Source organism: Cardiocondyla obscurior, linkage group LG23, assembly GCF_019399895.1.
Source record: "Cardiocondyla obscurior isolate alpha-2009 linkage group LG23, Cobs3.1, whole genome shotgun sequence".
Lineage (NCBI taxonomy): Eukaryota > Metazoa > Arthropoda > Insecta > Hymenoptera > Formicidae > Cardiocondyla > Cardiocondyla obscurior.
This window is the reverse complement of record NC_091886.1, coordinates 423,427-448,433: the sequence shown is the minus strand read 5'-3', so window position 1 is coordinate 448,433 and position 25,007 is coordinate 423,427. Positions and strand designations below refer to the sequence as shown.

The window sequence follows — 25,007 nt, the reverse complement described above, 5'->3', positions numbered from 1 at the left end:
GTCTTTCCGGTCCTCGACTCTTCTCGGCAGTTCTGGAAACGTTCCTCGAGTATAAAAAAGCCCCAATTTTGTAAGGCGGGCAGTTGCGACTTATCTGTCACTCGCTGTGCATAGCGAATTTGAATGGGTCGACGACCGAGCTTGTACACACTGTCGTATACGTGTGTCGGTCTAAGTACTATTTTTGCGCTCATTTTTTTTCTTTAAATGTTGCTTCGTGCTGAGTTGCGTTAATTCTCATTTCGTTTGTATAATTTCTGACTTTGTATTAAACGTTTGAATGTTCCCGTAATTAAGCCTCAATGTCTCATTTTCTTTTCCGTCTCGTTGAAATTTGCTGCGGCTTCTCGGTCTAATATAGAACATCTTTCATTCACATTTTTTCTTTACTTTTCTATTCTTTCTCTTTCGTTTTTATTCCATATCCTTCTTTTTCTTTTCTTTTTTCTCACTCTTCGTTTACCTTTTATTTTTTTTTCCTTCTTCAATTTCTCTAGCAATCTTTCTCCTTCACCTTTGTTACGTTCTTAAACTTCACATTTCCTTTTTTCGACACATGTTTGATAAAATAGATACGAGGAAGTATACTATATCTATTTGGGATTGAAAGAGAGCACTTCTAACCTTCTAGAAAAATAATTTTACAGCCAGAAACATCCTGTATTGCCAGATGTATACATAAAAAAAGAGAAACTTGCAACAAATAATAAGTAGAGGGTCCAACGAAAAACTAAACCGTAGAAACTTTTCAAGATATAAAAAATCATTAAACTTTCAGGGTCCGGCAATGTTTCAAATAAATATCGAATGTCTGGCAGTAGGTTCTGAAAGGAAATAACTTTTAAGATTGCAATTGCGGCATGAATCTAAGCTTTATATATAGAACTAATAGGTTCAAAATTAACGGTACAAACGTGTTGATAAATACAAGCGAAATAGACGAGCACACTTGTGAAAACAAATAAGGAGATCGAGCGGGATCTACCTGAACCGATAGCGTGCCTTGCGAAAAAATGTAAAAAAGAGAGTCGTTTGTGATACCGCAACGAGTTTGCATCACAGTCGTATATATTTCGCGAATTCAGATTTATTAATTCTTTGTAACTGCGTGACGCATTTCTTAAATAAAGTAGCCGACAATTGACGCTGTCAAACAAAACAAAAAAAAAACCCGTTATAATTCAATTACGAAAATGAGTGCTGATTATCACCGGAGATCGAATCGCACATTCAAGGGAAAGCTTTGAAATTTTATTACACAAGCCGAACAGAACATAGAACACCTCTCGCATGCGGACATTTCAACGAGATTAAAGGCAGCAGACAAAATCCATGAAAAATTTCAAGCAACTTGTCGCGAGTTGTTGGCCGTGACAACGGACGAGGAATACGAGCAGACAGACGCGGCAGAAGAATTAGATTTTGACGAACGATATTACGCGATAAAGGTAGATTTAATGAAGCTTGCGGAGAAAGTCGCACCACCGGCAGTGCAAGATTCTCCGACCGCTAGTACGAGCAGCGATGCAACTTTAAAACAAGTTTTGGATCAACAAAATTTAATGATACGGCAATTGATGGAACGCCCTGTCGGAGGAACAGAGCAGTGCGTTGGAACGAGTGTTAGAGCAACAGATGCAATTATTTGAACGAATAAGCGCGGTTAAATTTATCTGTGCGCGAAGCTCAAGTAAAATTACCGACTATAAATTTACCATCCTTCGACAGTCAAAGCGAAAAGTGGAAGCGGTACCACGACACGGTTAAAACGCTGATCTACGAGAACGAATTAACAAGAGTACAAAAATTTCAATATTTGATGGGATCATTAACAAACCAAGCCGCTAAAACGATAGAGGCGATTAAGATTTCGGACGAGAACTATGACATTGCGTAGGAGCAGCTGAAGAAGCGATACGATAACGATCAAGGTATAAAAAAGAAACACGTACAATGTGTTTGAGCTGCCATCAGTAAAGCGCGAGTCGGCCGGCGCGGTTCAAGATTTGATCGACCACGTACAGAAGCATTTGCGCGTACGGAAAGGCATGGGGCTTCCGACGGATTCCTGGGGAGCTTTGATTATTCACTTAATCGAGAAGAATTTGAACGGAGTAACGAGACGTCATTGGGAAGAACACATCGAAGTTTCCATACGAAACAATACGACGACGTGCGTCTGAGGCAATGCGACGTCGTTGTATCGTTTTGGTCGCATCGTGTCACTCGCGCGTCGCCGCACCGCTCGCTCGCACGTCGTCACATCATCTCGCTTGCGTGATGTCATTAACCACGCCTCGCGTATCGCCGCATTGCTTGCTCGCGCGTTGTCGCATCGTCTCGCTCTCGGTCGAATATAATAAATTTTAAAACGTTGATTTCTCGCAAATAAACGCTTAAATTTGAAACGACCCGTTTTTTTTTTGGTCGCGGACACCGAATATCGCTCTAGCGAGCCGGTCCCGGAGCGCTCGTCGGGATTGCAGGATTCGGTTGAGAGGGTCGTTAGATACACTCGAGATTGAATTGAATAATGAACTAAGTTTATTATAAGTATAAAAATATGTACAAGTTGAGAATTGTTACGTGACGATGATCGAGTATAATTAACAAAAGATCGCTGACGCGTTTGACGGCTACGCGTTTACATTTCTTATTTACACGGCAATACGCGGTCGGTCGCTCACCCCGCCGAGTGAGTGCGTCGTCGGCGCGAGCGGCGGGAGTGAGATGGAGCGCGGTGTTTATACGCGGAGCGTTAACCGAAATTTGAAACGGCGTCGCGGAATAATTATGTGATGAACGCGGAAGATTTCGACGGACGTGCACGCGAGATAATGAGAGATAGATAGGAGGGTAGCGCCTGTAAGGCGTCGATTCACCGAGATAGCTCGGTCGAGGCAGAGAGATCTCAACCCCGGTGTTCTCGACGGCGCGAAAGTATCGTGAGGATGCCGCACGATAGTACGACTTCTCCTGGGACCGAGAGTACTCGGTGGAGGTGGAGTGAACTCTACCCCTTGAGCCGGAGAATACGTTGCTATGGTGCGGACTGGAGTGAGCACCAGGAGTGCCTGGTCGAGGCAGAGCGCTCTCTACCCCGTGACGGTTTCTGCTCGGAGTCGGAGTCGATATTCGCTCGGAAGCGAACGGACAGGAACGGTGTTCTACCGCTCCGGCGTCGCCTTTTTATACGTAAAAAAGGTAGGCGCCGGGGGTTCGCGGTAGGATGCTTATCGCTCGCGGCGCTAGGTTTTTTGTCGCGGCGTGGTTCGGAACGAGAAGCCGCGGTACCGTCGGCTCACTCGGGTTTGTTCGATTCTTTCCGCGCGCGGAACTTAGTCGCGGAACAGCTCGTTCGTTACAATTGAACACAATTAGGGCGCGCCGCGTTCTATAATCTTTGCCGGACGGCTGGTCGGTTCGGCGGCATCGGCGGGTCGTCGGCCGGGAATGATGCACCGTCGGGGTGCATCGTTACAAATTAAAAAATGGTATGGGACTTTTTTGTTCAAAATAATTAAAACTACCCATGTCTCCCGGGTGGGTCATAAGGTATGGAACACCCTGTATATATTAATCTTGTTCCATTAACTAACACTCCTGCATAGCAAAAATCCTAGCTGCGAAATAAAAAAAAAGAACACGAAGAAGTAAAAGGGGAGGGAGGCAGGATTTAGAAAATTACATAGACAATTCGAAGCAACCGGGACATTCGACCCAAAGGTGGCTGGCTTAGAGAACCTTTTTAAAGCAAGACCAACTCTTAAGATCCTCTGCATCGAGCTTCTTCCGTTAAAAATCATACTCAAGGAAAAGAAAACAAATCCAACACCGACGCTTCCAAAGAAGACTACTATAAAGCCACTTCCAAAGAAATCTGTCAAAAAAACATCTCCACCTATTCACAGACCTGTTATTATATCACCACCATCCCCTAAGAAAAATTTAAAAGGTGTTGTTAAGCAAAGGTCACACATATATTATAATAAAAAGTCACAATGGCTATTAACTTTATAATTCTCTGTAGATAAATAAATATTCATTATTTCATTAGTTTATTTAAATTAAATGTTCTCTTATTTAAAAACCTTATTAAAGACCGCTCAGAAAGAAAGAAATAAATAAATAATTAATATATCTAGAAAAAAAACCCGGCCGTAACACTATATTAGCGCGCATACGTACGTATTTAACCAAAAAAATACTGTGCTTGGCGCATTGCGCATTACAATCATTAAATTACATATATGCAATGAGTGTGTGGGAACTACATGCGTAGTTTCACCGCCGTTGAAGAATAAAAATTCTCCGGCAAACAAATTAAGTGTGAGTGCGCGTGTATCAATGCGTGTGATAAAATGTCAAACATTGACATCTCTTCACACCCATTTAAATTTATATTTTCATTAGTGCCTGGCAAAAAAAAAGGAGAAATCGGAACAGGACGAGGAGGAAAAGAAGGACAAAGACATTATAAAATGATAATACTAAAAATGAGTGAATGTGTGCGTGCGTGTGTGAAAACGCGTGCCATAAGACAAAAAGTATTAACGTTTGATCTGCGTGTAACGATGCATCCCAGGATTGTTCCAGCCGAACACCAGTCAGACCGAAACAAACAAACATTCGGCGGGAACTTGAGGTGCAATGCGTTCCAAACCTTTTTTAAACGCTTCTGTCAATGGTAAAAGAACGGTGGTACACCGACCGCGTTCTGCAGCTAGGCCTAACGCGTGGATTTAACCAAGCGAAGCCGAACGCTGCCAAACGCGTCGACATCGCCGAGGCCCCATGTTTCCGACCCGTGTCACACCAAACGTTTTAACGTCGCCAAAAATTTACGGTGACGGCCCCATTAACCGAGTTACCTTCGGCATTGCCTTTTTAGCCGTACAAAAAAACGATGTTGGAGCACATCAGCACCGATTGATCCGCTCGCTTAATGCGAACAACAAATCCTTTTCGTTTTTTCAACGTATGGCTTTAGGTCACGAACAAGTTTAATTAAGAACCAATTCCGCGCTGCGATCTAGGCTCCAACGGCCTAGAATAGTGCGCGGTTCCGAGTTTCCATTTCGTGACGAGTAGCGCGGACCGATCAACCGCCCGCAGCCGGTAACACGGACCGACCAGCCGCCCGTGCCGCGCACCGCTACAGTTCGCTTGGGAGAGGGTTTCCCCTCTCTCGAGCTCTCGGGTATATAAACCGGCTCGAACGCGAGTCGGTACCTTATTCCGCTCTGGAGAGCACTCCAGAAGCAGTTCCACCACGACTTGGAGGCTCCCAAGCCTTCCTCGACATTTCTCACTCGGCCTTCGACACCGATATCTCCGAGACTCGGGCGCTCCCAAGCCTTTCCTCGACCGAGCGCACCCGGCCTTCTACATCGATACCTCCGAGACTCGGGCGCTCCCAAGCCTTTTTTTGAACCGGGCTCACCCGGCCTTCGATATCAATACTTCCGACACTCGGGCGCTGCCGAGCATCCTTCGTTTTACCGGGTTTACCTGGCTCCGGACACCGCGACCAATCTGTACACTTTCGCCGAAGACTCGTAGCCGCAAAGCATTGTTACGCCCGACGCGGCCTGGACGGCTCTCCTGTACACTGCGCCGAAGACTCGCAACCGCGGATGAATTGTTACGACCGACACGGCCTGGACAGCCCGACCTGTACACTTGCGCTGAAGATCTCGCGAGTAGGGTATAATCACGGGTTTTAATTCATGGATTATTGAGCGGGGCGCGGGGACGGGGGAAGAATCTACGACGAGAGAAGTTCGGGAAGGGGGAATTTCAATAGCGTAGAGACGAGGGATTGCGAATATGATTAATTCACTCCTCTCCTTTTTTCTCTTTTATGTCGCCCGCCAATGAGTTCCCTCTCCATGCAGTTTTCTCACCGTGGATCCTTCCTCCGTCCTTGCACCTCGTTCATTGCCCCCAAGAATTAGAACTCACGTGTCAGCAAAAAATTTCTCATACCTACCATCTTTACGCATCGTGTATATCAACCATTTTTTACACATTATATACATATATACCTACTATTGCTCGCAGGTGTGCAAAAATATAGTTTTTATTGATGGTATCGATACCATCGTCACTAACTTATAATGAGAGGAGCGTGAGAAAGGGAATTCTTCTGAGGTAAAGACGGAAAGAAAAAAAAAATAAATTTATTTAATAGAATTTTTTTAATACGGAAAATCACGCATACATAACTTAAAATAAAAAAACATACATATTGAAATAAAAGAACATACATTATTGAAATAAAAAAAAAAATTATATGTGTATAATTAAAAAACAGAAAAACTTAAAATAAAAAAAATACATAATACAGTTTTTATAAAAAAAAATTAGAATAAAAAATTTTTTTTAATCTAAAAACTTAAAATAAAAGTCATACATACATACAAAAATTAAAAAAAAAAAAAAAACATTTAATCCACACACACGCACGCACGCACACCACTAAATTACAAACTTCCATCGTCTTCCTTGCGTATAGCAGCAATATCCACGGCTGCCGCAACTATCAGTGTATCCAGGCTGCTTTTCGTTTGCCGCACGTATGCAGCCCAACCATCATGCGGAATTACAAATACGATTGCGCTCTAAAAAAGAAAAAAATGGTATTATAAGAAAATTTTTTTGTTATGCAAATATTAAAAATATAAAAAAGTACGTACTTCTATTCCATGTCTCGAAATTCGAACCCGAACTTGGTAAGATGTATTCATCTCATACGTCTCATGGTTTGTCAAAATGCGCTGGAAAAAAAAAAAAATAATAATAAATGATTGTATTAATACTTACAATTCATATAAAAATTTATTTACCAATTAATTCGGCCGCTTTCTTTTAACGGATGGCAGGTTGTCGTCAATAAATGTGAAACGTCTTGTGTGACCGCACAGATGTAGGCGTTTGTCGACGATGTAGGCCCCGTCGTCGCCAACTATCGGGGTCCTATCAATCACCACCTCGTCTATATTTTTTCGCACGTAATCGTGCAAACGGTCACCCTGGTGAACGTTTAGCAGTGCAATATTGTTCTTTTTATGCGCGTTGCACCAAAAACCACTCGTACTAAATGCGCTTTTCGCGCCTATTTTACAATTAAAGATATGACGGATAACCGAATTGCACTTATCCATCGCGCGACTTGTTTTGTTCACAACTAGCAGCTACGAGCTCGTCGCATAATCACGATGCATAAAAATGTTTATGCGAAAACGAATGCATTTTTAACACAATGATGCATTACTTGCGAATATGACTAAATCGACAAAACATGTGTAGAAATGTATATCAAGCATTTTTATGAAAGTTATACATATCTTTTGTCATGAGATACTTTATTATTAAAAAATTAAAGATGCGAACTTGTGATATGGTCATCTCGCCGTATGTTTTTTTAAACTTCTATCAAGTAACCATATAAAATTCAAAAAGATGCAAAATTTTTGCAATGTGATCACCAGTTACGCGTTGAAATGTATACATATCATGAAAGTTAGAGATATCAATAACAAGATTATTGCATCATTTATAAAAACAACTCAAGTGTATAATTAACACGTGTCAAAAAACACTAATTATACAAAAATCACCAGCCACGAGATTAAATGTATATCACAAAGTTAGAGATATCATGAACAAGATTGTCTTAAAAAAGAATACAAGTGTTTGATTGACACGTGTTAAAAAACGCAAATTATGCAAAAGATGTGAGTATAAAAGCAGCAAGGCTGTAAGGATACATAATATATAAAATTGTAGAACGTTCGTACCAAGATGTCAAGACAAAATTTATACGAAGATCGCGTTGAAAATCACGAGGCACGATAGTGCCTCGCGCCAAGTATAGGCGCAGCGTACTACCGTGCCTATTATACGCGAGACACATTTTAAGAAATTCGTACCCCTAATAGCACATGATATCATTCGAATATTCTACATTTTTACTATAAATATACGTAACGTAAGTAATATACAAAGAATATTCGTACAACATCTTAATAGTATGTTATTTTGTTGTATATTCTCAGAATAAACTCACAATATCTACACTAAATGTAAGTAATATACTGAGAATATTCGAATAACATCTGAAAAGTATTTTTTCGTATGTTCTCAAAATATACTAAGAACATACCGCCATATTAAGTATGTTTAGAAAACGTTCAAAGAACGCTCGTGATAAGTTGCATCTAATTATATCTTCTGAACATACTCATTGGTACGCCATTTTGAATTACTGTTTCTACAGTCTTTCCTTCCGTTCCGCCGGCCCGATCGGAGCTTTACGAGCATAACCTCACAGGTAATAATCTAAAACATCCTTTACATCTTTGTATTTAAACACATTTTAATATTTATTTTATTAAAATTAAAGTGTATCTTGTATAATATTGTAGCGGTCGACGCATTTTGTAAACGCAGCATAATGCGTCGTCTGCTACAGCGTAAGTTAACCTAGTAAACTATCAACCATGACAGCTTGAGCTGTCATTAAGAGGAGTTTGCTTCCACTCCGCTAGGTGGATTGGAGGCAAATTCAATTCTCGGTAGTAAAAATGGTCAGCCAACTGGTCATATACTGGACCAGTTGGTCGGTCAAGTCAAAGTCGCTAATGATCTGCTCTAATAAAGTAATCAGAAGCTAAAAGTATCTTAACCCGCTGAGGTGTGCGCTGACATACAGAAGCACCCGAGGCAAAGTGTCTTAACCCCAAATAAACGAGTTCTCTTGTAAAAGAGTAAGAAGAGGGAAGCGAGTCAAGAAGATCATTACTCCAGCCTTCCTGCCTTCTTCACCGGAGAGCGACAAGGAGAATCTTCCGAGGATACTTAGCATCGAGAACTTCAAAGGACGAGTAAAAATCCTACCGAGAAGAAAACTTGACGAGGGAATCCAACTCCTGCCCTGGAAACTCATCCCGATAGACGATCCTCAACAGAGAACTCAACAGGAGACCGGAATCAAGGCAGAGCCATCTACAGCTGAGACCGGAATCCAGGCAGAGCCATCTTCAGCTGAGACCGGAATCCAGGCAGAACCATCTACAGCTGAGACTGGAATCCAGGCAGAGTTCTTCAAAATAGACGAAGCGACGCAGACGGAGGAAACAGAGATCTTCCCACTGAAATATCCTGGCGACGACAAGTGGGGGTCAATCCTGGTCACACTAACTGAACCTCACATAAGCTACCGCGAACGCCGACAGGACAAATAGAAAGTCCTCGGCATTTTGAAAGGCGCCCAACTCAAAGGGTGCCGCCTAAAATATTGCAAACTAAATAATTGTTAAAAAGTTGTAAATTAATATTAATAAAAATTTATGTTGAAAAATATTTGGAGAACCACTGATTCTACCATAAATATTATACTATATTTTTATACACATATCGATATTTTTCTGTTATGCAGTTATGCTCGTGCGGCTAAAACTAAGGTTAAGTAAGGTTCTGGGGGGTATTGCAGTACAATCCACGCACATTGTCGCTAGAAATACAGGTTCGTAAGATATTTATTTGCATGAGAGATTACACATTGCCTTGTACGGTGACAATAATTCTTAATAATTCTTGTTTTTTATGTTGCAGGTTAAACGAGCATGTAATAAGCACACATACGTGCTGCACGAGCAGCGTGAGCTGGAGCTGGATTTTGTATTTATTGCCACGCACCACGGACATTGTCAACCGAAATACAGATTTGTACGATATTTATTTGCATGAGAGATTACATTTTTTACATTTTTATATACATTTTTACGTTTTGACACTTTAGTACTTTTATTTTTGTTTTTGTTCTTACTTTTTTCTTTATTTAAATCGTATTATTTGCATATGTTATTGTGTATATTTTATCTTTTTTTATTACTATTTTCCCCGTTTGTATTCTCTTTATTTTCTTTTTGAGATTCTTGAAGTAAACATTAAAAAGCGTCAGGTTCTTGGGCATTTTTATCTCACTCCGAAATTCGTCCAAAGTTTCTCTGATTTTTTTTCTTATTTTAATTAAATTTCTTGTCTCTTTGTATACTTTCATAACTTTTTTACTTCAAATATTTCTTATTTTTATTTCTCTCAATATAGTATTAAATTTGCTTCTATATTTCCTATCAAAAGCTGCCTTAATATGTACAACGAATGCAAAAACTTTTTTTTCTTCTTTGTTAACTGTGTCCTTACATATACTGCATTAATCGTTCCTCTCTCTTTTCTGAATCTGAATTACGTTTTGTGTAACTTTTTTCATAACTTCTTTTTTTTCGTTAAAGATGCTTGCATATATTTTATATGCCGAATTCAATAGGGTTATTTCTTTAAAATTTTTGGCGTTGCTCTTTTTGCTTTTGTTACAAATCGAATATATGATTCCTTTTCTTTACTTTTTTGAACATCCTCTTTTGTTTTTTACATTTAGTATCTTTTATAATACCTGTTCTATTTTTTTGGCATATACTTCCATACTTCGTCATATAATCTGTTTTTTTTGGCGCTTTTCCTACTTTTATTATAATTAATAAAGTGTTTTATAGTTGATGTTTAAATACTTTTGTGGGCTATTAATGTATACATACTCATACATACAGCGCATATGTAAATGAATATTTTTTTTTTTTTTTACGTTTATTATGTTAACAGAAATAAGATAATTTAAAATGGATAAAAAACGGAAAAGAAAAGACATTGCATTTATGTCTAAACGACATATGAACAGACTAATTCTACAAGAATCACAAAATGTTTCAAATGCATTATTTAGTTCAAGTGTAACATTATATAATAATGTTCAATGTAAATCTACAGAAGATTTACACATGGAAACACATCTGGAAAATTGTACAGATTCAAGTATAAAACAAAAAGAAAATGATTTATTTCACGAGATGGAAAACGTTATCGATTTCTGTCATTCAGAAACTAACACAAAATCAGATAATGAAAATGTAATAGAAGATGGTATAAAAAAAATTCTTGCTACCTGGGCAGTACAATATCAAATTTCGCATAAGGCTCTAACAGCATTGCTTCAGAAAATAAAAAATTATTCATGTTTTTTATTATTACCTTCGGATGCACGTTCGCTATTGAAAACTCTGAGAAATCAAAAAGTACGCTTGGTTCCACCAGGAACTTACTGTCATTTTGGATTAAAAAAAGGAATATTAAATATATTAACCGGTATCAAGGAAAATGTTGGAAGTATCAACATAGCTGTAAATATTGATGGATTACCAATTTCAAAATCATCCAAACAACAATTCTGGCCCATACTTGGTTCAATTCTTTCGTACAGTGATGTATTTGCAATTGGAATTTATTATGGTCATGAAAAACCTGCAGACGTAAATGATTTTTTAAAAGATTTTGTAAAAGAGACAACTGAAATATGCACAAATGGAATTGATATTAAAGGTCGTAATATACAATGCAGAATAAAAGCTTTAATTTGTGATACACCAGCAAAAGCTTTTGTTTTATGTATTAAAGGACATACTGGATATTCAAGCTGCACGAAGTGCAGTACAGAAGGAGAATATGTACAAAATCGTTTATGTTTCCCAGAAATTGATGCGCCACTAAGAGCGGATGAAGATTTTATTCAAAAAGTAGATGATAGCTTTCACAAAGCTAACTTAACATGCAGCTTACTGCAAATACCTTATTTCAAGCCTGTTTCAAATGTTCCGCTTGATTATATGCACTTAGTGTGCTTGGGAATAATGCGCAAATTAATATACATGTGGTTAGATGGAGATTTATATTGTGGATTACAACATAGAGCAATTGAAGAAATATCGACACGTTTAACAACTGAAATAAAATCATCGATACCTACAGAGTTTGCCAGAAAACCACGAAGAATAGAAGATGTAAAACTATGGAAAGCCACAGAATTCAGGTTAATACTGTTGTATACAGGACCAATAGCTTTTAAAGGCATATTAAAAAAAAACTTGTGCACTCATTTCATGACTTTACACGTCATTATAAGAATCTTATGTTCAAACAATATACGTTATGAATATCTAGATTACGTTCAAGATTTGATACGGTTTTTTATTAAAACATTTGTCAAACTGTATAACAAGTACAACGTGTCACACAATGTTCACAGTCTCATACATATTGTGAACGATGTCAGACAATTTGGATCTCTTGACAACTTTAGTGCCTTTAAATTTGAAAACTACATGCAAGTGTTGAAAAACTATCTGAGAAAAGCGGATAAACCTTTAGAGCAAATTGTACAAAGATACATGGAAGAAGAAATTAATTTAAATACTGCACCGATTGATTCATTGGATTCAGAACACAATTTATTGTCATCACATACCGATGGTCCTCTTTTACATTATTGCAATAATCCACAATATAAAGTTGTTAAATTCAAAGGATTAACATTTAAAGCTAAAACACTTGCTGATAGTTGCTGTGGTTTGAGTTGTGGTGCTATAGTATGTATTGAAAATGTGGCTCAATGTACAAAACAAAATATTCCTGTCATTATCGGATACCAATTTTTGGATAAAAAAGATTTGTTTATTACTCCTTGCTAATCTTCGTTGCTTGGAATTTATTCTGTGAAATCTTACTCTGATTTGAAATGCTGGCCATTAACAAATGTTATTGAAAAATATGTCAAGTTTTCTCTCGAAAATTCAACATATGCAGTTTTTCCATTACTACACTTTTAATGACAAATAAACATTGATATTTATCTACGCAGAATGGGTGAAAAATATGCAATCGTAGAATTCGAAGATGGATTACAAGTTATACCAAGTAAATGGTTTAATGCAGACTTAAGTGGAGCTTACTGGCCAACATTTACAACCTTAAACAACAAGCGTTACGATAAAGCTGTTAAATTGATGGAAGATCCAAAATGTACGTGGGTGCAACATCCCATTGTAAAAATTTATGGAACATACAGTAAGTAGCACACAGCTATAGTATAAAATTATTTTTTATTTATTATTTTTTACTGTTTGCATTGTACCTACTTATTTTATTAATATAATAAATTGTGTTTTTTAGATAATTACGAATTGGCAAGAAGAAAGTTAAAAGATGCCGAATTATTATCTGATATTAATTCTGGAAGTGAGGTCCAAGAAAATTTGAAAAAGTCAAGAAAAATCAGAGCTGCTAAAACATTTAACGACTCAAGTAACGACGAATTATCAGACGACCTGGTATTGACAGACATTCCACAATTTCCTACCAAACGTTTCAAAACTGCCGAAAATAGACTTACACCGTTCAAAAATAACAAGAATTTGCAAATAGGTAAAAAGTATTGATAATAGATTATACATATGTAATAATATTGTTAAAATTAAATGTTAATTTATGAATTACAGATCACCATTTCTCAGAAGGAGTAAAACAAAACAAAAAAATTCCTGAAAAACAAATACATGAGCCTAGTAAGTCACATTTTTATTCAACAACGTTATTGCGTTAGAAATAGTATAATACTAAAATTTATATTTACAGATATACTCAAAAATGAAAATGTGCCACATACATCTACTACATCCGATTCTTATTTAAATATGCCAATATGTTCAGAAACAGAGACATCAAATGTATTGGTAATTAATGAAGAAGGTAAAAAACACGTAATTGTAGTTAATAATTTGAATATTTTGTTATACATTAACAATTGTAAAGATTATTCAACAGAACGCTTTAACTTTGTATTTATTGAAATATTAATTTTCAGATTTGTATTTGAATGAACAAAACCTGGATACATGTGTTGCATCATTTGTTGTAAATGAACAAAATACTCCAAACGTATTAATACAAAATAGCAAATCTCTTCTTTCGCAGCCTTCAAATGTCTCTGTTAACAACAAAGGTAATTAATGTAACTAAACATTTTTTATTAATTTAAAATTCAGTGAATATTAATTTAAAAATGATTTATTTATGATTATTTTTCTCTTTTATGTGTTCCAGAAACGGATAATTTTCAACGATTTGTAATAAAAAAATTGGTGGCCATTGAATTAAAAATAAATGCTATTGAAAGGCATCAAAAGCTTATTCTGGAAAAACTTCCATTTAATAACAACGAAGACAAAGAAAATATTGACGTATCACACGATTTTCCGTTAAAAAATGAAAACGATCTCCAAGATATGGAAAATAAATTACAAGACAATGAAGTCTACAGAAAACAACTGGTAAGTCCATTACGATTATCTAATAATATCAATTTAATCTAAAGTTAAAATTTTGTACTAATATTATTTAATATTACAGATTAAACAATTGTCTCGCGTAACATGTCGCGACATAAAAACATCATGTATCCATTTGATGAGAAAAGTATTTTCAAATTATTTAGCAGCAAATTACAGCTGGTATGGAGCCAAAAAGAAAGAAAAATTCTCGCAATTACAAATCTGTAAAGTAATTATGTGTGAGTAAAATTAATTTACTTTGACAATGTACTTTGATTAACATTTATTTATAAGAATTTAAATAAACATTATGTGTTTTTGTAGGTGCAATAAGAAGACTACATGATAATGCCACGGACGAAGATATTTCAAGTCCCATCAAAATATGGTTGGCCCATGCCAAAGAACGTCTGGAGAAAGAAAGAAAATGAAATAAATTAGTCTTTCGATTTACACTAATATCTCCGGTGGGTGCTGGGACTGTCACTTTCGAGTGGCAGAGTCCGCACCGGTGATATTAGTGTAAAACAAACGACTGTTTTGTTGGTTTTGGAAACATTATCTTGAAAATGGAATAAATTAGTCTTTCGATTCACACTAATATCTCCGGTGGGTGCTGGGACTGTCACTTTCGAGTGTCAGAGTCCGCACCAGAAATGTTGATGTAAAACGAACGACTGTTTTGTTGGTTTTGGAAACATTATCTTGAAAATGGAATAAATTAGTCTTTCGATTCACACTAATATCTCCGGTGGGTGCTGGGACTGTCACTTTCGAGTGTCAGAGTCCGCACCAGAAATGTTGATGTAAAACGAACGACTGTTTTATTGGTTTTGGAAACATTGTTTTGAAAATGGAATAAATTAGTTTTTCGATTTACACTAATATCTCCGGTGGGTGCTGGGACTGTCACTTTCGAGTGTCAGAGTCCGCACCGGTGGTATTAATGTAAAACGAACGACTGTTTTGTTCTTCTTTGAGGATTTTGTAATGAAAATGTAACATAAGAATTGTAATAGGATTTTTCGTTATTTATAATTTTAATACATAAAAGAAACAATATAAATGCAATATAAAATTTATAATAAAGTAATATATTCATTAAATTTCAATTTAATTTTATTTAATTTAACCTAACCTAGTAATAAATTAAACCTAACTTAATAAATATACCATGTTATGCATATGTGTGTGTGCGTACATGATATACTACGTAATTTACTATAGACAATCTATTAACATTTAACAAAGATACTGATGGATATTTTGAGTATATTCTTTTAATCAAAATAGGCGGACATAGAAGCATTCTTATAATGTACTCAGAATATCAAAATACGTATTTCGAATGTTCTGAGAATATACGCAATATACTTATGTGATATTCTTCGAACATTCTGAGTATGCAAATGTGCTATTAGGGACATGTTTGGATCTCGACAATGGCTGAACCGATCGCTTTCTACATAGGTTTATTTTGTAGATTAGGGTCGATTTATATCATAAAAGTGCTTATATTTTTTTGCTACGTTCTCTACAAACGAAGATATCGCGATGTAAAGTTTGCTTGCAAGAGTAAAATCACATTTTAACGTCGTCGTCGACGACAAAAATGTCCTTTTTGTTTTCGCGCCGCTAGATGGCATGGATTGATTTATCGTGTGGGGACTGTCGATATCCTCACCCGTTTGCAATCGATTGTTGCGAGTCTACCTCGCTGCGATATTTCTCCCAGCCAATAGCGGCGTGGCTGAGTTACGGCCAGCGGGCTCGTACAGATATACAGGGTGTTTGAAATAAGGTTTTCTTCCCGGTAACTGTAGATAGATATCGGGAATACAAATCGAAAAGTCAGATATCATTTAGTGAAATTCGTAACCGTTACCGAGTAAGAAATTACTGAATTTTGACGAATTAGCGCGCAGCACATAATAAGTCGGGCGCGGCAGGTAAGAGCGGGTGGGCCTTAGGGAGAGAACGGGGGTGAAACGCCGCGCGACAATTGTCTATCACACCACACGTTGACTCCTCCCACCCCCACCCCACAATTGTCGCGCGGCGTTTCACCCCCGTTCTCTCCCTAAGGCCCACCCGCTCTCACCTGCCGCGCCCGACTTATTATGTGCTGCGCGCTAATTCGTCAAAATTCAGTAATTTCTTACTCGGTAACGGTTACGAATTTCACTAAATGATATCTGACTTTTCGATTTGTATTCCCGATATTTATCTACAGTTACCGAGAAGGAAACCTTATTTCAAACACCCTGTATATATGGGTACAGAGAGCCGGTAACGGCAACGAGATACACAACAGCATTACTTGATATTATTTCTGTTCAGTTCAGTTGTAATTACTTTATTGAATTGTTAAATAGAGTCAGTGTACTTTTCCTTGACTTAAGTGGACTCTGGGTCATAACTAGAAACCCTGAGCTCCCACAATCGACTCTGTTTCATTTATCGACTGTGTTTATTGATGAGTGATGATCGCGTTATAAATATCTATTAAATATTACAAATTTATGTAAAACCGTACAGGCATGAACCTAGGTTTGTCTTGATACTTCGAATAATTTTTTGAATAAAATCTTCTCTACAAAAATATTAATACGATCTAAATTTAAAATAGACTTTACAATTTTTATTAAAAAATGCGCTAATCAATTTTAATATTTTTATAATAGTTGCAAAGCAGTTTTTTCTGCTGAACGAAGCCAAAGATTTTTCTCGAGAAACTCGAGTAGTGATAAACAAAACTAAATATTGCAAGCCTATATAAAAACGTATGAAGCGTCAATGAGGCGTCAAATGTAATACTACAACGGAGAGACGAAAAAAGTTAATTTGGTGCGTCTCACGAATTTGGGCGTCGGATGGGGCCCATTCTATTTTCTATAATATTACAAACACATGTCAAACCGTACAAGTGTGACACAAGTTTACTTCGAACTTTTTATAGCATCAATTTTATCAAACATTTTTCTAAAAAGTATCAATCGTACATCAAAAATATGTAGATAAAACAAAAAACGTGTATTTTATGTACAAACTTATATATAAAGGAACACGTTTAGAAAGCGATCGGTTAGACCGTTGTTGAGATCCAAACATCTCAATAACTCAGAATAAAAGATCTCACGTAATGATACGCTCGATCACGCTGCTTGTGCACGTAACGCAGAACAATAACGTGTCTCTAGATTATATTATAACTACAATAAATGATATTCCCCCCAAAAACTTACCTTTTTTTAAAAAAAAAGGTTTAAAAAAAGCGCCAAGTATAAGTGCGCGAGAAAAGCTTTCTTAAAAAAGTTTTTAAGCAAAACCAAGACTTCCCCCAAAAAGATTTTAACTACAAATTGAATGATATCCCCCCAAAAACTGACTTTTTTTAAAAAAAAGGTTCAAAAAAAGCGCAAAGTATAGGCGAGCGAGAAAAGCGTCCTCGAAAAAGTTTTTAAGCAAAACCAAGACTCCCCCAAAAAAGACTCCCTTAAAATTATACTCCCCAAAAATAGACCATAAAATGTGTACTTTAATAACAAATACTCTTCATAAAATTAATAAGATCAAATAAATGCGCCAAGAACCTGAAGAAAATAGAAATTATATTTAAACAAAATCAAAATTTCCCCCAAAAAAGACTTCCCCAAAATAGAACATAAAATGTATACTTTAATAATAAATACTCTTTATAAAACTAATGAGATAATGCAAAGAAAAAAAAACTTGGCGCTGCGAAACCAAATCTTTAAAATCGAAAAAAAAAAACAAGAAAAAAATTAAAATTACAATAAAAGATAAAAAAAATAAAATTAAAATATTGAATAAAAAAAATAAAAGAAAAAATAAGAAAAGAAACCTAATTCTAAGAAGACAAAACAAAAATGTTGATGACTTAAAAAATATGTATAATATAACAAAAATATTGAAAATGGGCAATGCAACAAAATTTTTGCCGTCCCACTTTTACAGATTGCGGACTGTTAGATATATTTTAAAAATACTCTTTAATATACATCCAGTGTGGTTACAAAAATCTGATGCAAAGCACATCGTAAAAAGCAAAATTATAATTTAAGATTTTAAAGATTTGGTTTCGCAGCGCCAAGTTTTTTTTTTTCTTTACATTATCTCATTAGTTTTATAAAGAGTATTTATTATTAAAGTATATATTTTATGTTCTATTTTGGGAGAGTCTTTTTTGGGGGGAATTTTGATATTGTTTAAATGTAATTTCTATTTTCTTCAGGTTCTTGGCGCATTTATTTGATCTCATTAATTTTATGAAGAGTATTTGTTATTAAAGTACACATTTTATGGTCTATTTTTGGGGAGTATAATTTTAAGGGAGTCTTTTTTTGGGGGAGTCTTGGTTTTGCTTAAAAACTTTTTCGAGGACGCTTTTTTCGCTCGCCTATACTTGGCGCTTTTTTTGAACCTTTTTTTAAAAAATTATAATAACGTGACATACCCAGCTATTGGGGTAAGTACAATTATAAAATATATTAAATTAAACTAATTTAATGAAAAATGTAAAAATTAAAAAATGTTATTTTTTACAGCGCATATTTGTTGATGGTGAGCCCACATATGAGGTGGTAATTAAAAACATGTTGAGTGTTGCAGATACCTCACATGCAGCCTGTAAGTTACCCATATATAAAATAATAATTTTTTTATTGAATAAAATAAAAAAATATAACACTTTATTTTTTCAGAGTTTGATAGACCCTGAAGAAATAAAAATCAAAGGGTTTATAAACGTTAGGAAGCGACGGACAATACGGCGAGAGCACCAAAAAGATCAGGCGTATAATAAATATATATGGATGGGCCCACCCAACGACGGCAACGACTTCGGGTTGAGGGAACTATTTGGCTTGGAATACGACGCAGCATTTGCGCCCAAAATCTGGGATTAAATTATTAAGAAAAATATAATTACACATTTTTTTTTTATATAATTACATATACATATGTTTTTGTATAATTACATATATTTTTTATATAATAAACATGGTTAATAAAGATTATAGTTTTTATTAAAAAAATCTTAATAATTTTTTTTTTGATACAACATCGACCAATTATATATTTTTAAAACATTTTGTAACGCGCAATATTTAACATGATTGTTACATCGCATAGTGTTAATAGCGTCTAAAACATTTAAAGACTGAACATTTTCATAATCAGCGTCTAAGGTTTCAATGATGCGATCTTCTCTAACATCATCGTTCAGCATATCAACCAACCACGCACGTTTCTCATACCCCTTGACATATACAGGGTGTTCTAGACATAACGAAGGATACTGGGAGGATAAATAAAACTAATTGAGACAAGTAGAAAAGTCCTGTACCATTTTGCAAAATTCTCAACTGTTATTAAGAAAAAAATTAAAATGTATAAATTGTATAGGCGTAAGAGCGACAAGGAAGCTACACGTGAGTGAGCGTGACAAGCGACGGCGCCATTCCTAGCCATTCGCCTATCGCGCTCACTCACGTGTAAGCTTCCTTGTTGCTCTTATGCTTATACATTTTACAATTTATACAATTTATACATTTTATGCATTTTGCAGCATCGCAGCATTATCAGACGTTAGTGATATATAATTTTTGAGAGTGCTAGTTATTCCAACGTTTCTGCTGCGATCAATTTTCACACCATTGAGTTCATAACGGATTTCATCAAACATAAACGCTACGCAATTAATTTCGAGCGCAGCTGTCAACTTATCATCAGGTTTTTTTTCGACAGTTTTCCATCAATATAGAGAAAGCTATCACATAACAATGTATACAAATCCTGTTGTTGTATTGATATCCGTATTTCATCACTATGTCCAAACGTTGTGTTAGCATATGGGTTGTACGTATGAGTTTCAATTTTGACAATACTATTGTCAAAGATCGACTTATCATCATGTTACGCACGACGGCGAAACTCAGGCGGCGGCCTCTCACTCACTCACATTCGTTTCCCGCTGCAGCGCTCTCACTCTCTCTCTCACTCCGCGTCACTCCCGCCGTAAAGAAAACTCAGACTTTATAAAAAGGAACGGATTTAATTAATTAACCTCTCGTCATACATCGCCAGTCAACGTCACGGGAAAGACTGACAATTCTTTTTTTAAACAACAAGCTGTCTCCTAGCAACGGGTGACAGCTAACTTGAAACTCGCGGAAAGTTCATGTTGAAACTTTTCATGCCGAACGTCGCCGAGCTCGGGCTTCGCGCCGTTCCAAAACAGCGAGCTTCGCGCCGTTCTCCATACCGGGCATAACACTGCCCCCCTCGTACTTCAGATTGTCGTCCCGACAATCATGGGGGTACAGCCAATGCTTTCCTCTTGCGGTGGTTCCTGTTCTAATCCGAGCTGCTGCTTAGAGCACCGAACTCCACCCTCTTGTATCCTTTTTTTTTCGCGAGGTCGAACTCTTCCCCTACTCCTCCCGGAAAAAAAGGCCGGCCGAACCTTCCTCAAGATTTGACGACAAAGTCCCTCTTCCTCGCTGATCTACCTCTCTTTATCCTCTCCTCTTCGCCCTTTCTTCCGGAGAACTTCTCCATCCGCAGCTCCGTGAGACGTTTTTCATATTCTTCAAACATGGGGGAAATTGTTGTTCTAATTTCTTGCGTGGACCCTTTTGTCTCAAAGACTCCCCAAGTTTCTGTCTCGGCATTTGCCCATCGTCTCATAGAAAACCACTCATCAAAAACCGCAAGCGAGATAGTTTTCCTTTCTATCCGTAATGTCTTAAGTTAATTTGAAGAGCTGCAGAAGTGTTTTCAGATGGAACCGGATCGTCGTTCCTCTTCACTTTCTTTCCCTGACCAGCAGATCCTCCTTAAAATGATAAAATTAAACGCAGAAAAACCCGTAATAAATAAATTTCCTTATTGCCTAATTTCCTTTGGGCTCGCGTTCCTCTCTACTCAATCCCTTCTTTCAATAAAAGGAGCTAACCTATCTGAATGTACCAGTTCGGATTAAAAACTTCCTTCCTAATAAAAAGTGACGAAATGCCTTTGCCGACTCTACAATTGCAAGAAGCTCTCGCCGCGTCACACAATAATTCCTCTCCGCTTTAGTTAAAACTTTATTAAAATAAACTATTACCCTTTCCTTTCCATCCTGTTCCTGAGATAAAACGGCTCCGATGCCGATTCCAGAAGCATCGGTATCTAAAACAAATCGTCCTTTCCCCTTAGGAAAAGCGAGAACAGAAGAAGAAGTTAAAACCCGTTTCAAAATTTAAAATGCCTCTTGGCATTTTTCGCACCAAATAAATTTAACAGAATTCTCAGTCAGAGAATGAAACGGCTTCGCAATCGAAGAAAATCCTCTTACTAATCTTCTATAATAAGAACAAAAACCAAGAAAACTTCTTAATTGCTTCTTGGTATGAGGAACCGGCCAATCCCTTACAGCAACGATCTTTTCTGGATCGGTGGCAACTCCCTCTGAAGAAATAACGTATCCTAAATACTTCACTTCCCTACCAAACAAAACACACTTCTTGGGATTCGCTTTCAAATTATAAAGCTGAAATCAAAGAAACACCTCCCTCAGATTATCAATTAATTCTTCGAAATTATTTCCAAAGACAATCACGTCGTCAAAATACACTAAACAAATCTTGGACAACAACCCTTTCAAAATTCTCTCCATCAACCTTTCGAATGTGGCGGGAGCATTTATCAAGCCAAAGGGCATGACAGTAAATTGCCATAGTCCCCTTCCTACAGAAAATGCTGTTTTCTCTCTATCCTTGGGATCCATTCCCACCTGCCAGTAACCGCTCTTCAGATCTAAAGTCGCGAACCAAGAATTTCCAGCCAATTGATCCAAAATGTCATCAATTCTCGGCAATGGAAAAGAATCTTTTACCGTCACTGCATTAAGCTTTCTATAATCCACGCAGAACCAAATCGAGCCATCTTTTTTTCTGACCAGAACCGCAGGCAAAACCCAGGGACTTTGTGATTCCTCAATCACTCCCTGTTCCTTCATTTCCTCTAAAATTTGAACTATCTCTTCCCTCATTTGAAAAGAGATACGACGAGACCCCTGCTTAATTGGAGTAGCACTGGAAACATTAATTTTATGTTTAATTGCCTCACAATTTCCTGCAACGACTTCTTCTGAAAATATTTCCCTAAACTCCGAGAAGAATTGATAAGCCTTCCCTTTTTGAGTGTCATTTAAGTTCCTACTACTTTCCTCGAACAGCTGTTGAGCAAAAGAAGAAGATTCTCCTCCAAAAATGCGTCCTATCCTAGCTACTTCCTTAGATATTGCCTTTTCCTCAAATGCCGAATCAAAAACCCTAAGCAAATTCACCTTCTCTAGGAAATCTATTCCGAAAAGACATTCATCCGAAATTACCGCAGAATACATCGGAAATTCCAAAGAAAACGTTCCTAATTCTATCCGAGCATTTGTTTTCCCTGCGACAGCTACTTTTTCCCCGGTGGGATACCTCAAAAGATCTTCCCCTTCCGAAAATAATTCCGCCTCTTTTTCCAAAAATTTCCTATTGAAAATGGACACATCAGACTCCGTGTCCAACCTGAAATTACATTTCTTTCCATTAAGTTTCCCCACAAAAGTAAAATTCCGAGAGGGACGCCCAATTCTCCTCAAAATGCGAGCCCCCGGGGTCCAACTTCACCCAGCCAGCCTTCTCCCGCTAAGGCCAGCTACTTCGAGTTTCCCCCCTTCGCTGGACACTCATTCCAGAAGTGCCCGGACTTTTCGCACGTCCAACACTCCCTCTTTTTTTTCAGAATTTCCTTTTCCTTTCTCTATTCCGTTCCAATTCTGTTCCTTCTTTTTGGAAAAATTTCCCTGCCCGGAAAACGCACCACCGTTCTCCCTTCGCGGAAAACGCTCTTTAGGAAAAGATTCCCACGACCCTCTACGAGAAGAACATTCCCTAAAATTAAAGTTTCCTCCTTTTTCCCCGGAGGTTTCATCGAAAATCGCCTTCAGAGTCTTTGCTGTCCTTATAGCTTCCTTCAACCCTTTAACCGCCTCCATTTAAAGCGATCTTTTAATCCGCGCATCCGAAATTGCCGAAACAAACTGCGCACAAGCGATTTTATTTCGAACCGTCTCCGAGCACTCGGAATACGCGTACCGCGCCAATTTTTCCAATTCCAAACCGAACGAAGCGAAATCCTCCCCGAATTTCTGTTTCCGGTTCGTAAATACCGAGTCAAAATTTAAAGAAAACCGACTTTCCCCGAAACGCAGTTCTAATTTAAATTTTAAATCCTCAAACGTAAAGTTCGTCAAATCCGAGAGCGATTCAAGAACGGCTCGAGCCTTCCCTCGAAGACAAGACGCGAGCGCCAAAAATTGTTCCTGCACTTTCCAGCCATTCGCACGCGCAACCAGCTCGAATTGAGCAAGGAATTCTTCCAACGGAGCTGTCCCATCATAATTATCGGGCTTCAATCTCAGCTCGAACCCTACAGAAAAATTTCCTCGCCTAAAGATATTCCCGCCCCCCTGCTCGTTCGGAACGCTAGAGAAGCCCGCCCCGGAACGCGCGGGCTCCTTTACCCCCACAGACGGCACGCTGCACGGCCCTGCTTCCGCGTTGACTACCGCGGGAGGAATTTGTAAAACAGAGGGACTTAGCTCCGATAACTGCTGCTGCATCCGGTGGATGACGTCGTCCCGCAGCCGGATCTCCGCACGCAGCCCGTCTTCCCGCTGCTGCTGCTCTGACCGCAGCTGTCGCACCTCCCCGAGGAGAGTTTTCATCGTGCACTCCTCCGCGGAAACCGGACCTCCCTGATGCGACTGCCTCCTCTTCGTCGATTGCGACATATCCCGGACGAGCTTCCAAAATTGTTACGCACGACGGCGAAACTCAGGCGGCGGCCTCTCACTCACTCACATTCGTTCTCCGCTGCAGCGCTCTCTCTCTCTCACTCCGCGTCACACCCACCGTAAAGAAAACTCAGACTTTATAAAAAGGAACGGATTTAATTAATTAACCTCTCGTCATATATCGCCCGTCAACGTCACGGGAAATACTGACAATTCTCTTTTTAAACAACAAGCTGTCCTCTAGCAACGGGTGACAGCTAACTTGAAACTCGCAGAAAGTTCATGTTGAAACTCTTCATGCCGAACGTCGTCGAGCTCGGGCTTTGTGCCGCTCCAAAACAGCGAGCTTCGCGCCGTTCTCCATACCGGGCGTAACAATCAATAATCAATATATCAGCCATTTTTAGATGGTACACACAATAAAACCCAGCGATTTAAAAAATTCTACGTTTGACGTAGTAAGTCTTTTCTTCAATAATTGAACCCCTTTGCTAGAAGCTGTGTATTTAGTTTGTCTCACGTTCGACGTTTCATTCAAAACGAGCATCTCACACTAAAGTCGTCTCCGCACATGCAGTCTCACGGTAATTTCTTTGCCACGAAAATCAAGCAATCGTCCGTTCTGATCTACAATGCGAACCGTCAAATCAGTAACGCTTCGTACAACTGTAACGACCCTGCTTTCGCGTATACCGAATCGTCGGCTCGATGCGGGACGCGCCCGTGCGCTCGTCGGTATTCCGGGATTCGAATAGATAGGGTCCGTAAATGCAGCGAGACTGGTATTTTAAATGTATAACAAAGGTTTATTAACTGAATAAGAACATAACGCGTATTTACAATATATACACGAAGCGTGAAACGGCCGCGCGAGCGGTGATCGAGGTTCGACAATAGCGAGCGAAGCACGCGGTGTCGGCGTGTCCGCG

General features: G+C 37.9%; 1 protein-coding gene and 1 pseudogene across 1 annotated transcript; both read left to right on the top strand.

Moving 5' to 3' along the window:
* Window positions 1-9,496: 9,496 nt before the first annotated feature.
* LOC139111177 (uncharacterized) lies at window positions 9,497-12,722 on the top strand (annotated as a pseudogene).
* A 33-nt stretch (window positions 12,723-12,755) lies between these two features.
* On the top strand, window positions 12,756-15,328 carry LOC139111179 (uncharacterized). The gene is made up of 8 exons (XM_070671301.1): window positions 12,756-12,960; window positions 13,066-13,317; window positions 13,392-13,457; window positions 13,528-13,641; window positions 13,757-13,894; window positions 13,996-14,222; window positions 14,302-14,461; window positions 14,547-15,328. The coding sequence occupies exons 1-8, from the start codon at window positions 12,756-12,758 to the stop codon at window positions 14,651-14,653; spliced, it is 1,269 nt and encodes a 422-aa protein (XP_070527402.1). The 3' UTR covers window positions 14,654-15,328.
* Window positions 15,329-25,007: the final 9,679 nt, after the last annotated feature.

What these genes read in the sequence shown, in the direction of transcription:
- LOC139111179 (XM_070671301.1), top strand. Translation starts at nt 12,756, where the DNA reads ATGGGTGAAAAATATGCAATCGTAGAATTCGAAGATGGATTACAAGTT. An exon ending in TAACAAGAATTTGCAAATAG is followed by an intron (nt 13,318 to 13,391) that starts GTAAAAAGTATT and finishes TATGAATTACAG; the next exon opens with ATCACCATTTCTCAGAAGGA. An exon ending in AAAACAAATACATGAGCCTA is followed by an intron (nt 13,458 to 13,527) that starts GTAAGTCACATT and finishes TTATATTTACAG; the next exon opens with ATATACTCAAAAATGAAAAT.